We start from the raw sequence: 13,091 nt of genomic DNA, 5'->3' as shown, positions 1-13,091 counted from the left end.
GAGACAGGGTCATGCTATATAGTTCAGGCTGGCCTTGAACTCACTATGTGGCCCAAGCTGGCTTCACACTCTCAGTCATCCTCCTGCCTCACCCTCAGAGTGCTGGGACTACAGGCATGTACCACCAAGCCGGGCTTTCTAACCCATTTCTGCAACTCTTTTCTTTGAGATCATTCTGGTCTCCAAATTGCTAAATCTTCATCTTTAAACTTCCAACAAAGTTTAACATACATAAAGTACATATATATTTGAGGTAAAAGATATGACAGTAACCCTGCTCTGACCTGTACATTGTACCTATCAATAAGAATATATTTAAAAATAAAGTATATATCATAGTCAATTCATTTAATCTTTATAACCCAGTGAGAAAAATCAAGATAGTCAGTTTCATTTCTATCTTAAAAGTAAACCAGAATTCAAAGACATTAAGTATTTTGAACACTGTCACATGACCAGTTAACGGCCTATGGAAACCCATGTCTTTTTTTTTCTGTACTATATCTTAATTGTTCTTTGTTTTTTCCCACTCCTCTCCTTTTCCTTCAACCTTTTTATTCTGGTTTGGTTTTCTTTATAAACTGGAAACTCATGTCTTTTGACCCATTAGTCACGCAGCATTTAAAAAGAAAAAGGAAAAAAAAAAATCAAGTCAGGCCTACTTACAGTAACTATCTTCCTAAAGATGACTAAGGGGTAAAAAGGAGTGACTAATAATCATTTCAAGTTTCAGTTCTTTCAACAAACATTTTGTCTATTTGTAGCAGGTACAGAATTAGCTAATGCAGAGACACTGACTAGCAGCAGGATCTTATTGGGTAAAAAAGCCCAAATTCATTTGAAAATCCTGATTATTTTCTAAAACACTCTCACTGACCATGTCTTAAAGTACCTGTAGCCAGCCTTACCTTGCTCTCCATGAAAAGACAAATAATCTGAAAGAGGCATTTGAAAGGCATTTTCATGTCCATAGGATTAGCCTCAAGAATATTCCTTGAGAGTCAGTCTTTTGTCAGTTTTAAAGAAAGACAAGACAAGAGAATCCACATGGTTCACTTTTAATGGTTCACTGACCTCAAATACCTTACAAAATTCTCAACTAATCACAACTGCACTACTATATAGAAATGAAATCTAAACTAGATATAAAGATTAAGTTATAAATATTCACACAAAAAGATTTATTTATGTGTTTACTTATTTTTGCCATGCTTGAGGATTAAACTACAACTGTAGGCCCAATGGAGATTTAATAAACACAATAAATAACTGGCTAGCCATTTGTAAGACTATTAAAATTAGACCCCTAACTTACTATTCAAAATATGGACCAAGTATTTGAATATAAAACATCGTAAGAGTAAATAAAAAATTCATTCTGTTTTCTTTTTTGGGGGGGTTACCAGGAATCAAACTCAGGGCCTTGCATTTGCCAGGCAGGCACTGCACCACTGAGCTGTATCCCCAGCCCTCATTCTATTTCTTTATCATAATCTTAGACTTCTCAGCATGACCAAAAAAACTAAAAGCAATAAAATGATTACACAAAAATTCAATATGGCAAAGCATACACACATAAGCAAAGTAAAAGAACAAATAGTTAGAAAATAGTCGTAGGACATGATAAAGGATTAACTTTCTTAATACAGAAAAATCTCTTAAAAATTAAAAACAGTAACCACCAGATAGGGAATAAAAATGAGCAAAAGATATGAACAGGAATTTTAAAGAGAAAAATATACAGTCAAGCTGAGCATGGTAGTGTATGCCTATAATCCCAGCACTTGAGAGGCTGAGTCAGAAGGATCTCTGTGAGTTCAAGGCCAGCCTAGACTACATAGTGAGCTCAAGGCCAGCCTGACTACATACACCATCTCAAAAAATAAAAACAAAAAAAAAGTCAATGAAAACATGGTCAATAAATACTTGAAAAAAACTCCCCACCTCACCATTTTTTAGAATAAATATATTGCCAAGGATATAGCTCAGTGGTATAGCACCTGCCTAGCAAGCATGAGGTCATGAGTTTGATTCCCAGTACCACCAAAAAAATAAATATAATGTATAATAATGTCCTGTTTTCACCATCAAATTAGCAAAGTTGTTTTTTTTAATTGAAAAGCTGATATCACCAAAAGTTAGAGGAAATAGTATATATGACAGTATGAACTGGTGTAACATTTTTGGAAGGAAATCTGGTAACATTCAAATTTGAAATGCAAAAACACTTTGACCCAATAGTTTCGCCTTTAAGAACGTACTCAGCAAATACCTGCACAAGTAAGCAATGACACTATTTCAAGGATGATCTCTGTAGTACCATCTGTAATACTGAAATCCTAAATGTCCATGTATGAGAGACAAGTATAGCAAGTATTTGTGGCTGGGCGTGGTGGCGCACGCCTGTAATCCCAGCACTCGGATTATTGTGAGTTCAAGACCAGCCTGGGCTACAAAGTGAGCTCAAGGCCAGTCAGAACTATATAATGAGACCCTGTCTCAAAAAGACAAAAAAAAGTATGTTTATAACTGAAATACCACACAGACATTTAAAAGAATTTCACCTACTTATATCAAATGAAAAGATCTCTAGATTTATTAAGTACAGAGAACACAAATACAAAAGAGATCTCAAATATTATTCACAGGTAGAAAACAAAGTAACACGCTTGAGGGAAGAAGTACCATACAGTCTCCGACTTTCTATAGTGTCTGAAGTTTTCAGTGAGGACATACTCCTTTTTAAATTAAAACAATTACAAGCATATTTCAGCGATTTTTTAAAATGGAACTACACCATCTTGTATTTCTTGAACAAGGACTAATGAAAGAGGAAATAGCCCTGAAGTATTCAGCGTAAGGACAACAGACTGAGATTTTAAAGTTTTCACAGGTAATCTACAGAAGTAATAAATGGGCAAAACAATCACAATGGGTTTATAACCTTTAAAAAGCTATATACACTTGCTGGGCATGATGGCACATGCCTGTAGGCCCAACACTCAGGAGGCTGAAACAGGAGGATTGCCATGAGTTCAAGACCAGCTGGAATTATACAGGGAGATCCTGTCCCAAAACAAAGAAGTGATACGCAGAATTTTATTCATCTCACAATAATCTTGGGACTATATGACTTAACTACAGTTAACTTACACTTATTATTCTTTTATCACCACACCTGTATCAACTATGTGGTAACCGGCCTAATTAACATCAAACTTTTATATCATCAAATTATCTTGTTTGCAATCAAGAGACAACTGGGCATGATGGCACACACTTCTGATCCTAGTATTTGGGAGGCTGAGACAGGAGGATTGCTGCATCTTCAAGGCCAGCCTTGGCTACATAATGAGTTCAAGGCCAGCCTGACCTACATAGCAAGATCCTGTCTCGAAGAACTAAAAAAATCAGAGTCAATTTCTGATAGAAAAATTAGAGAATTTTATGTAAATTATAACTCTCAGGTGATATCTGGCAGGGAACTCTAAAGCTACCTCTGGATCTGGAATAATGAGCAGGCAGCACTATCAACAAGAAGACAAGATCTTAAGGAATGTAGTGCTAGATACTAAAAAAACACAAAAACCAAAAAACATCGGATTTCCTACCCTTGGTTTTGCACAAACACTGACAAGCTGTAGGATTTGCCCAAGGTCACCCACATAAGTAGGTAGTCAATGAGTACATACACAGTAACACTTCAAGCCCTATCTCCTGACTTCCTCCTGCCAAGGTTGGGTGATGTATAATTTAACAAAACAGACACTTCTGAGAATGAAAGGGGACACTACCCAAATAAAGATGTATGCTGATGGCCAGGTGTGGCGGCGAATGCTCATACTCCTAGCACTAGGGAGGCTGGCACAGGAGGATTGCTGAGAGTTCCAGGTAAGCCTGGACTGAAAGGGAAAAATGGAAAATGGTCCAAGAGAAATTGTTTTTAAAACTCTGCTCTTTTGAAACTGCCTAGCTCTGTAACTGCTTCATGGCTTTGTAATTACTTTCTTGACCCCTGTGACGGTAAGAGGGTAATCAAACATATGGAATGCCTGATTGTACCATTGTACCAAGCTTCATAAACTGATGATCATTAAACTACCCTTGTAACTGACGATCTCACCCTGCTAGCTACTCAGAAGAGCTACCAAGCTGTTCTGTCTCACCTTTGTACCTCCTGCTTGTGCATCAGATAAAAGCCCTAGACCACCAGAGATCGGGGCCTAATAGTCTGGGAATGATCCTGATCGGTGCCCATTGACACACATAAATCTGCCTCCAAATCCTGGGTGTCACTTTGGTGTTTCTGCTTGCCACTGCAGGACTACTGAGTAATTCGAGATCAGTCCGAACTACATGGCAAGACCCTACCACAAAAAAGCCAAAAAAATTTTCAAAATAAAGACATATGTAGAAAATATAAATAAATAATTACATTGGGCAGAGGTTAAAACTGAGGTCAAATTAGCCAAATTAGGACATAAAGTCATCCTACCCATAAATTATTGAGTTATATATCACAGATTAAAAATCCAAGAATTATGCAACACAAGTTAAGTTTAAAGAAAATGAGGTCTCAAAAGGTTTTGAATCTATCAAGTTCTTTCAAACCTTACACTTCTGGGTCCTCCCTAGGAAGATTCTGATTTATTTCAGTGGGATCCAAGAAGTTATTGTTTGTTAAATGATATCCTCATCCACAGATTTTCACATACACCCCAGGTAAGAAGGGCTACAATAAGCTATGTCTTGTCCATTAGCCTGAATTATGAATCATCTGGGAAACTTAGTAAAATAAAATGATCTTTAAATAAATGAGTTGAGGCATTTCTAACAAGCTTCCAGATAGGCCTATTTAGCAGGCCACATTGCCTGGCCTGACATCCTTCAAATTTTGTTACACAAACGTCACATTTTACCCATCCACTGACTCTTTAAACTGAAAAATGTCAAAATGAATGGAGAAACACACCTTTTTCAATAAGTATTAGTTACATAAGCCACGGTGGGGGTAGCAGTCTGTTGCATTTCCTAATTTAAGCTAAACAATGTGATTTTTTAACATCTGCACTGAAACCAAAATGATGAAAACTTAATGAATTAAAATAATAAGGAATACTGAACATACATAGAAGTTAAGAGTAATTTAAAAGCTTCTGTTAAGTTGGGACATAAAGAGATCATATGTGGTGATAGAAAGTTTTAATAAAAATAATTTTTCTGCCTCCAAGAACTGGAAGGAAAAACAGAAAGCTTCTAACATGTAGGAACCCAGGCAAGGGAGTCAATTTGTCACCAAGTCCCATGAAAGAAAAGTATTTCTCTCCAATGTTTGCTCTTCTTTCTTTGTACAAATTTCACTGTTTACATCACATTAGAACTTACCTTTTGCAGTAAAAATACCATTAAGAGTCTAGTCAGTAAACTTCAGTATGCCAAAATGGTGGTATCAAGCTGATTATCACAATTAAATTTAAGTAGGAAAAGCAAAAGAATGTTTCTTTATTAAAAGAAGTTTCAGGATGCCGAGGACACCTGTCTCCGAAAGGTCCACCCCTATTTGTTAAGCAAACAAGGCTCAAATTGCAAATCCCTGTTGGTATAAAACCTAGACAAATGTCATTGCAAAAATAAATATCCTGATATAATAGATGACATAAGGGCTGCATTTACAAGTCTACCACTCTTAATCAAAAGCACTGACCTTAACAAGCACTGTGTCACCCTCTTTGTATTTTTGTACTAAGAAAACCTAGATATAAGATAAAAATTCCCTAATCTCTCTCTCCCCTCTAAACTTATACCTCATTAATAACTATGTTAGGTAACTTGCAAATTACTCATTTTTACCCATTAAATCTAATGAGAGTAATTAGTAATTTCATTATGAGATTATTATACTTATTTATAAAAATCTAATTAGGTATACAATTTTAGGAGTTTGTTTTGTCATTTACCTAACATGGAGCTACATAAAGTCAAATACATCAGTATTGATCACTGCTATAGCTCCAGTATATAACAGTTCTTCAATAACTAGGTACTGGGGGCTGGGGATTTAGCTCAGTGGCACAGCGCCTGCCTGGCAAGTGCAAGATCATGAGTTCAACTGCCGGTACCAGAAAAAAAAACAAAACACACACACACACACACACAAAATTAGGTACTATTAGTAGTAATAATTAGGTAGTACTGGTAGTTCAGGCAGCTGAATCAAAGAACAGTGTCTAAAATATAATCCTCAAATTATTTAACAAGAAAGGATTTGTTTTCTAATTTCTTTTTTCTAATTTCTTTATATATAAAACTATCACTACAAAACAATCAATATTCATTTATAATAAACAGAACTAAAAAGATGGCAATCTCTGGTCTAGAACACTGAAACTGTTCATTAATTCATCTCAGAAAAATTAAAAGCCTCACCATTTCTATGTGTCTCTAGTGACTCCTCCGGAAAGTTTCTCTGGTCTTCATCTTTCTCAAGATTTTCACTGGCCTTCGACAGCCGCTTTCTGGGAGACATCTCTTTACCCACCATTGAATAGTCTAGGAGAGAAGATGTAAAAAGCATTGAACAACAGCTAGAAGAAAAAATTCTGAATGCTCCCAACACAAAGATATATATATGTGTGTGTGTGAGAAAGACAGGGTCTTGCTATGCAGTTCAGGCTGGCCATGAATTCACTATGTGGCTCAGGCTGGCCTCGAACTCACGGTGATCCTCCTACCTCAGCCTCCCAAGTGCTGGGATTACAAGGGTACACCACCATGCCCAGCAGCAATGTGCATTTAAAATGATGGATACACTATCTAAATTTGATTTTATACAGTGTATACATGTATCAAAATAAAACAGTATTCCATAAATATATGCAATTATTATGTATCTATCATTTAAAATTTTTAAAATAGGGTTGGGAATATAGCTCAGATATATAGTGCTTGCTAGTATGTGTAAGGCTCTGGGTTCAATCCTAGCACCATCAAAAAGGAAAGAAAAGTTTAACTTAAAAATTAAGGAAAGATTTGAACATCACTGGTCATTTGAGAAACGCAAATTAAAACAACACTGAGATTCCATCAGACACCAGAAAGAATGGCTTTCATCAAGAGATCAACCAATAACAACTGTTGGCCAGGCTCTGGGGAAAAAGGAACCCTTCCCCACTGTGTGAGTGTAAACTGACATAACCACTATGGAAATCAGTATGGAGATTCCTCAAAAAACTAAAACTAGAGGTTCCATGTACCCAGCTATTCCCCTTCCAGTTATTTTCCAGAAAATTAAAAGCATCACACCACAGCAATACTATGCACACCCATATTTACAGCAGCACAATTTGTAATAGTGAAACCTTGGAAACAGCCCATATCCCCATCAGCAGATGAATAAAGAAAATGTGGGTTTTATATATAAGGAACATATGATATATATTCATAAAGGATAAACTTGAGACATTAAGTAAATGGATGCACCTTGTGAACACACTTTTAAGTGAAATAATGCAAGTTCAAATATTGCAGTGTTTTTCTGTGTGAGAAACCCAAAGGGTAAAAAGGACCAAAACAGAGGATAGATATGGGGAAGGAGAAACAAAATGTTCAACTGAGAAGAGCAACATTGGAGGGGGGAAGAAAGAAAGGGAATAGGGATTTTTAAAAAAGAATAGAAGGAAACAACAGAAACAAAGTTTTATAAATGGAGAGGGGAAGATGGATTGAAGGGAAGAGAGGGGAATTAAGATATATTATGCACAGGCACAAACTCCCTATGATGAACATGATGATTTTGTATGTCAAAAATGTACCAGTAAGGTCAGGTGTGATGGTGCACACCTGTAATCCCAGGACTCAGGAGGCTGAGGTAGGAGGACTGATAAATTCAAAACCAGCCTGGGTTACATGGTGAGTTCAAGATCTGCCTGCACCTTACAGTGAGACCCTGTTTCAAAAAGAACTGAAAAACCAAAAAAAGTACCAATAAAATTAATTTTAAAAAAAATGCTTTGAACTACGTATGCAGCTAGTTTAGGTGAATTTTAGAATACCACCATTACGTTTAAGATAGGTAACGAGTGATGACATATTATCTTCCTTTTGTTTTACTTTAATCACATTAAGCATTTTCTGAGTAAAAAATACTGCAACAAAGCTGAAAAAATTAGCCTTTATGTATATAACTAGCTTGTTTCAAAGGTCCTTTTTAGACATAGCCCTCATTCCTTTTTAAGTGCATATTAGTAATACAGAATACTGAAATTCGTCCTGGGAAATCAGTACATACATGTAACACACCTTGATCATTTTCAATCTCACTCTCCCTTTCCATACTCTCTCACCCTTACCCTTTCCCAAAAGTCTATTTTCTAGTTTCCTGTCATCTCTCCCTTATTTATTTGTTAAGGTTTCTCATATAAAAGCAAACCATGTGATATTCAACTTTCTGAGTCTGCTAATTTCACTTAACACGATGGTCTCCATTTTCCTGAGAATGACATGACTTAAGTTTCCTTTATCTTAACCCAACTTGAACTGCACAGCGAGACCTTGTCTCAAAAAAAATAAACACTATTATCCAAGCCCTATCAGACAGCATAGTACAGTGCAATGTTTCCCTAAGTAGAACTATAACAGCTCATTTTTGAGCTCTTATGTGCCTTATATGTATTAAGTATTTTAAACTCAATAAAAGGCATCAGCATTGAGAGCAAAAATAGTACTGATTTAATGAGCACCTATTATGTAATCTTCCAACCACTGTACCACTGAGCCCTTTATGCTTTCTTAATCTTTACAACCTTAGACAGATATTATTCTTTATAAATGAGAACAATATAGTTTAAGGAAATAATATAACCTGTCCCAAATCCCATAATGCTCTAACAGCAGAAGTGAATGGGCAACAAAGACAATTCCACAACTTATTGCCTAATCACTAGACTGCCTCCAACACACCTCCTATGCTATGGTTCCCTAGACATCACCTCTCCTCTCAGCATCTCTGTGGTTCCACTGCACTTTGCACCATTTCTCAGGGCTATGTTTTCTCTCAAATTCCCAAAATCTTGGGCCAGGCACATAGCTCAGCGGCATAAGAGCCTGCCTGGCAAGCACAAGGTCCTGAGTTTGATTCCCAGTACAAAACACACACACACACACACACACACACAAACACACAAATTCTCAAAATCTTGTGAAAAGTACCTGGAGCTCAGCAAGAATGTATTAGGACAGGAAGTCACTGTATCAATTAATGCCATCACTAATCATTCTAAGTAGTAAGATACAATGCTCTAAACTTGCAGAATCAAGGGAAAAACATATGCTGGGAGGATATCAATGCACATCACTTTACTGTTAACATCTTTGCACATCCTACAACACTATTTTTAACTGGTGGTGAGTGAGAGATCCCCTAGATTCTTGATATTATGTACAAATTACTTCAAATATTTCAATAAGTGAAACTGACAATTAAACCTTTGTCACACAAAGAAAGCTACATAGGCTAACTATAACAGTTACTTTGTTCTGGTTCAGTGTATCAGCTCAGAAAACTGTTACTGATTAGACTGTACTGAGTTTGCACAGTCACAGTGCCAGAAAGGTTTAATTTGCTTATTTTATTTTGTTTGTTTGTTTGTTTTTATCTTTTTGAGACAGGGTCTTGCTATGCAGTTCAGGCTGGAGTTGAGCTCACTTTGTAGCCCAGGCTGGTCTTAAATTTGCAGCAATCCTAAATGCTGAGATTACAGGCGTGTGCCACCACACCGGGCCTAATTTGCTTATTTTAGAAGTATGCCAAAGAGAAACTTATTTCTCCTAACAAAATATTTACCTCATACATCATAGTTTACAGTACTATCTTTAGCCCTGATTTTCTCTACCTATAGGAAATGAGAATTGTAATATAGTGGAAGAGCATCAGAATGCCAATGTTCAAGAGGTTAAAGTTCTGCTCTGCCATACGACGGTGTCCTTGAATATATCCCCCAATCTCTGAATTGGTTTCTTCATCTAGAAAATGGAGATAAATACTACAGAACAAGGTAATAAAACAAGAAAAGAGGAATAATATACACTAATTTTAAACCTCACCATGGTCTAATAACTGTCACATTATCTGCCCTTCTCACCACTCTCATCCTCATCACCTACTATTATTCTCTCATTCACTCTATTCTAGTTTCTTAGACCTTCTGCATTGCTTTTTTTTCCCCCAGCACTGGGATCAAATCCAGCACCTTCCACATACCAGCCAAGTAGTCTCCCACTATGGAGTTACTATACTCCAAGCCCCTTTCTGCCATTTCTTCAACAAGCTCAGCTGTTCCCACTTAAAGACCTCTGGTACAGTACTCCCCCTGCCTGGAACATCTCCCCCAGACACCCTCAAGGGTTTCTCCTTCATTGATCCAAGTCCTCCTTATCTGTACTATTTAAAATAAACACCCTATAACTTTGTTCCTCTCACTCTCTTACCCTAGTTTTCTTCAGAGACATATTAGCTAATATATTGCACTATTTTCCACCTACTCAAGTCTATAATCCCCATGAAAAGTAGAATTCCCTCTTGGTTATTTTATCTAAAATTGTGCCCAGAGCACATTCTCTACCTAATACTGTATAGTTTATACTGCACTATTTTCCACCTACTCCTCAAGTCTATAATCCACATGAAAAGTAGAATTCCCTCTTGGTTATTTTATCTAAAATTGTGCCCAGAACACATTCTCTACCTAATACTGTATAGTTTGTTGAACTAATTAATAAATAGTTACCAAGTATTTTTGCATACGTTAAGGATATAAAACAAGGTTCTAGGCTTTTGATATAGTTCAGATACCAATGCTTGCCTAGCATACACAAGGCCCTGGGTGTAATCCCCAGCACCACTAAATAATGTAAGGGGAAGAGGGGGAGGAGAGAGGGAGAAAAGGAGTGGGAGAAGGAAACGAAAGAAAGGAAAAAGAAGTTTGCTCATTCTATATTCATTGAGCAATCATTAATGGTCTAATATGAATTGGAACTGAAGTTCTTTACTTTTTCAACTTTACGTTAATACTAAAAAATACATACAAAACACATACGACAATTACTAAGTACAGTGCCACAGGCCCGAAGTCCCAATTACTAATACCAGCTATGCACTTGCAAGGCTGAGGCAGGAGGATCACTGAGCCCCAAGAGCTCAAGGCCAACCTGGGCAGCATAATCTGACTCCATAGTCAGACTCCACCTCAAAAATAAAGACACAAAATAATCAGGGAGAACACTGCCTTCTTTGAAATTTAAACTGTATCTGTAGCTCACTGAAGGTACGCCAATGCTTTACCACTGAGCTACATCCCAGGCCCTTAAAATGATCTGTTCTAAAGCTTAAGACTTGGGCTGAGTATATAGCTTAGTCCAACAAGCACCTGACTAGCAAGTGCAAGGTCCTGAGTTCAATCCTGGTACCACACACAAAAGGAAGGAAGGAAGGAAGGAAGGAAGGAAGGAAGGAAGGAAGGAAGGAAGGAAAACAGCTTAAGACTTCATCAACATCAGCCTTTCAGGACCCATCATAACTTTACCCAAGACTTTGAAAAACAATTAACAATGCCATGCCCTTCACTACACTAGAAAATCTCTCAAACCTGAGACTCTTCTACTGAAAAGCAAACCAGCATTAAAAGAGGTTAGATCAAAAGGGATTATGTTTCTTATCAGTTCCCCAGCACACGAATGTAACAAAGCTGACCTTAGCTTAAGTTCAAATTTTAATAAACCTGGCCTATCTAAAAAATGGGTTTGGTAGTTTAAATAGGATGCAATCGGACAGGCTGGACATGGCGGCGCACAAAAATCCCAGCACTCAGGAGGCTGAGGCAGGAGGATCACTGCAAGGCCAGCCTGGGCTACACAGAAAATTGAAGGCCAGCCTAAACTGCATACTGAAATCTTGTCTCAAAAAAAAAAGGGGGGGCGCTGGGGATTTAGCTCAGCCGCAGAGTGCCTGCCTGGCAAGCGCAAGGTCGTGAGTTTGATTCCCGATACGGGAAAAACAAAACAAAACAAAACAAAAAAAAATAGCAAGGGTGAAAAAAAATTTCATTTGCATTGAAATGTTTTTTGTTTTCTTTCAGTTCTGACACTCAAAACATATGTGCCAATTATCTAAAAATTCAGTGATACTAAGCACCTCATTCTTCCATGATGTTCCTTTAGCTAATGTTTTAACACTTCAAAATCTATTCTACTGTTATACTTGCATGCACATGGCAAAAGAAGTCATAATAAACCCTTTAGGAAGGGCAAGATGGAAGTGACATCAGTGCTAGACTTCAAAGAAGAAACAGAAGTTTTCTAGGTGCAAAAACACACAAAAAAGAAAAAGGAGCACTCTATGAAGAACTTAAGATTAGAGGCTGGGGATTTAGCTCAGCAGCACAGCGCCTGCCTGGCAAGCGTAAGGTCATGAGTTCAATTCCCGGTACCGGAGAAAAAAACAAAAAAACAAAAAAAAAAAAGAACTTAAGATGAAGTATAGACCTTGGTGATGGATGGCATTAATTCCAACAATTTATTGAGATCTAACATACGCCAGGTGCAGGCAATTTGTACAAAGGTAGGTACACGCAATGCAGTTCTCAAAGGAAAAATTGAGAGAAAGATACCAAAGAAAAATTGTAACAGTGGCTTTACTGGACAGTGATTAAGATATACACAGAACATGGAAGGAACCATAAGCTTGGTACCCAACAGAACTTAGAGGCAACAGGAAAAGTTTCCCACAATCTAGTTTAAATCATAAAAAGAAGGAGTAAGGCTAGACCATAGAATACATGGAAGGGCACAGACAAAAGATCAAGGGATTTTAGGGGCTATTTTAATGAATTTAAGCCAGGCCTGGTGGTATGCCCCTGCAATCACAGCACTGGAGGCTGAGGCAGGAGGATTGCTGTGAGTTCAATGACAGCGAGACCCTGTCTCAAAAAAAAAAAAGTTTGACACTATGTTTTTTTAAAAAGGCACAGGGCTGAGAATGTGGTAGTCTAGTGGTAGGACAATTATTGAGCATGTGCAAAGTCCTAGGGTGAAAAAAA

At 37.3% G+C, this 13,091-nt stretch overlaps 1 protein-coding gene across 1 annotated transcript in view; it reads right to left on the bottom strand.

Moving 5' to 3' along the window:
- Soat1 (sterol O-acyltransferase 1) overlaps positions 1 to 13,091 on the bottom strand; it is a gene marked incomplete in the record, with an annotated part of 64,316 nt that overhangs the window by 46,265 nt on the left and 4,960 nt on the right. Inside the window, 1 exon segment of the mRNA XM_013521162.1 lies at positions 6,427 to 6,549. Coding sequence (XP_013376616.1) covers positions 6,427 to 6,541 — 115 coding nt within the window.

Source organism: Chinchilla lanigera, unplaced genomic scaffold (assembly GCF_000276665.1).
Source record: "Chinchilla lanigera isolate Chin_1 unplaced genomic scaffold, ChiLan1.0 scaffold00005, whole genome shotgun sequence".
Lineage (NCBI taxonomy): Eukaryota > Metazoa > Chordata > Mammalia > Rodentia > Chinchillidae > Chinchilla > Chinchilla lanigera.
Note: the sequence above shows the minus strand (reverse complement) of the source record. Positions and strands in the feature narration are given on the sequence as shown.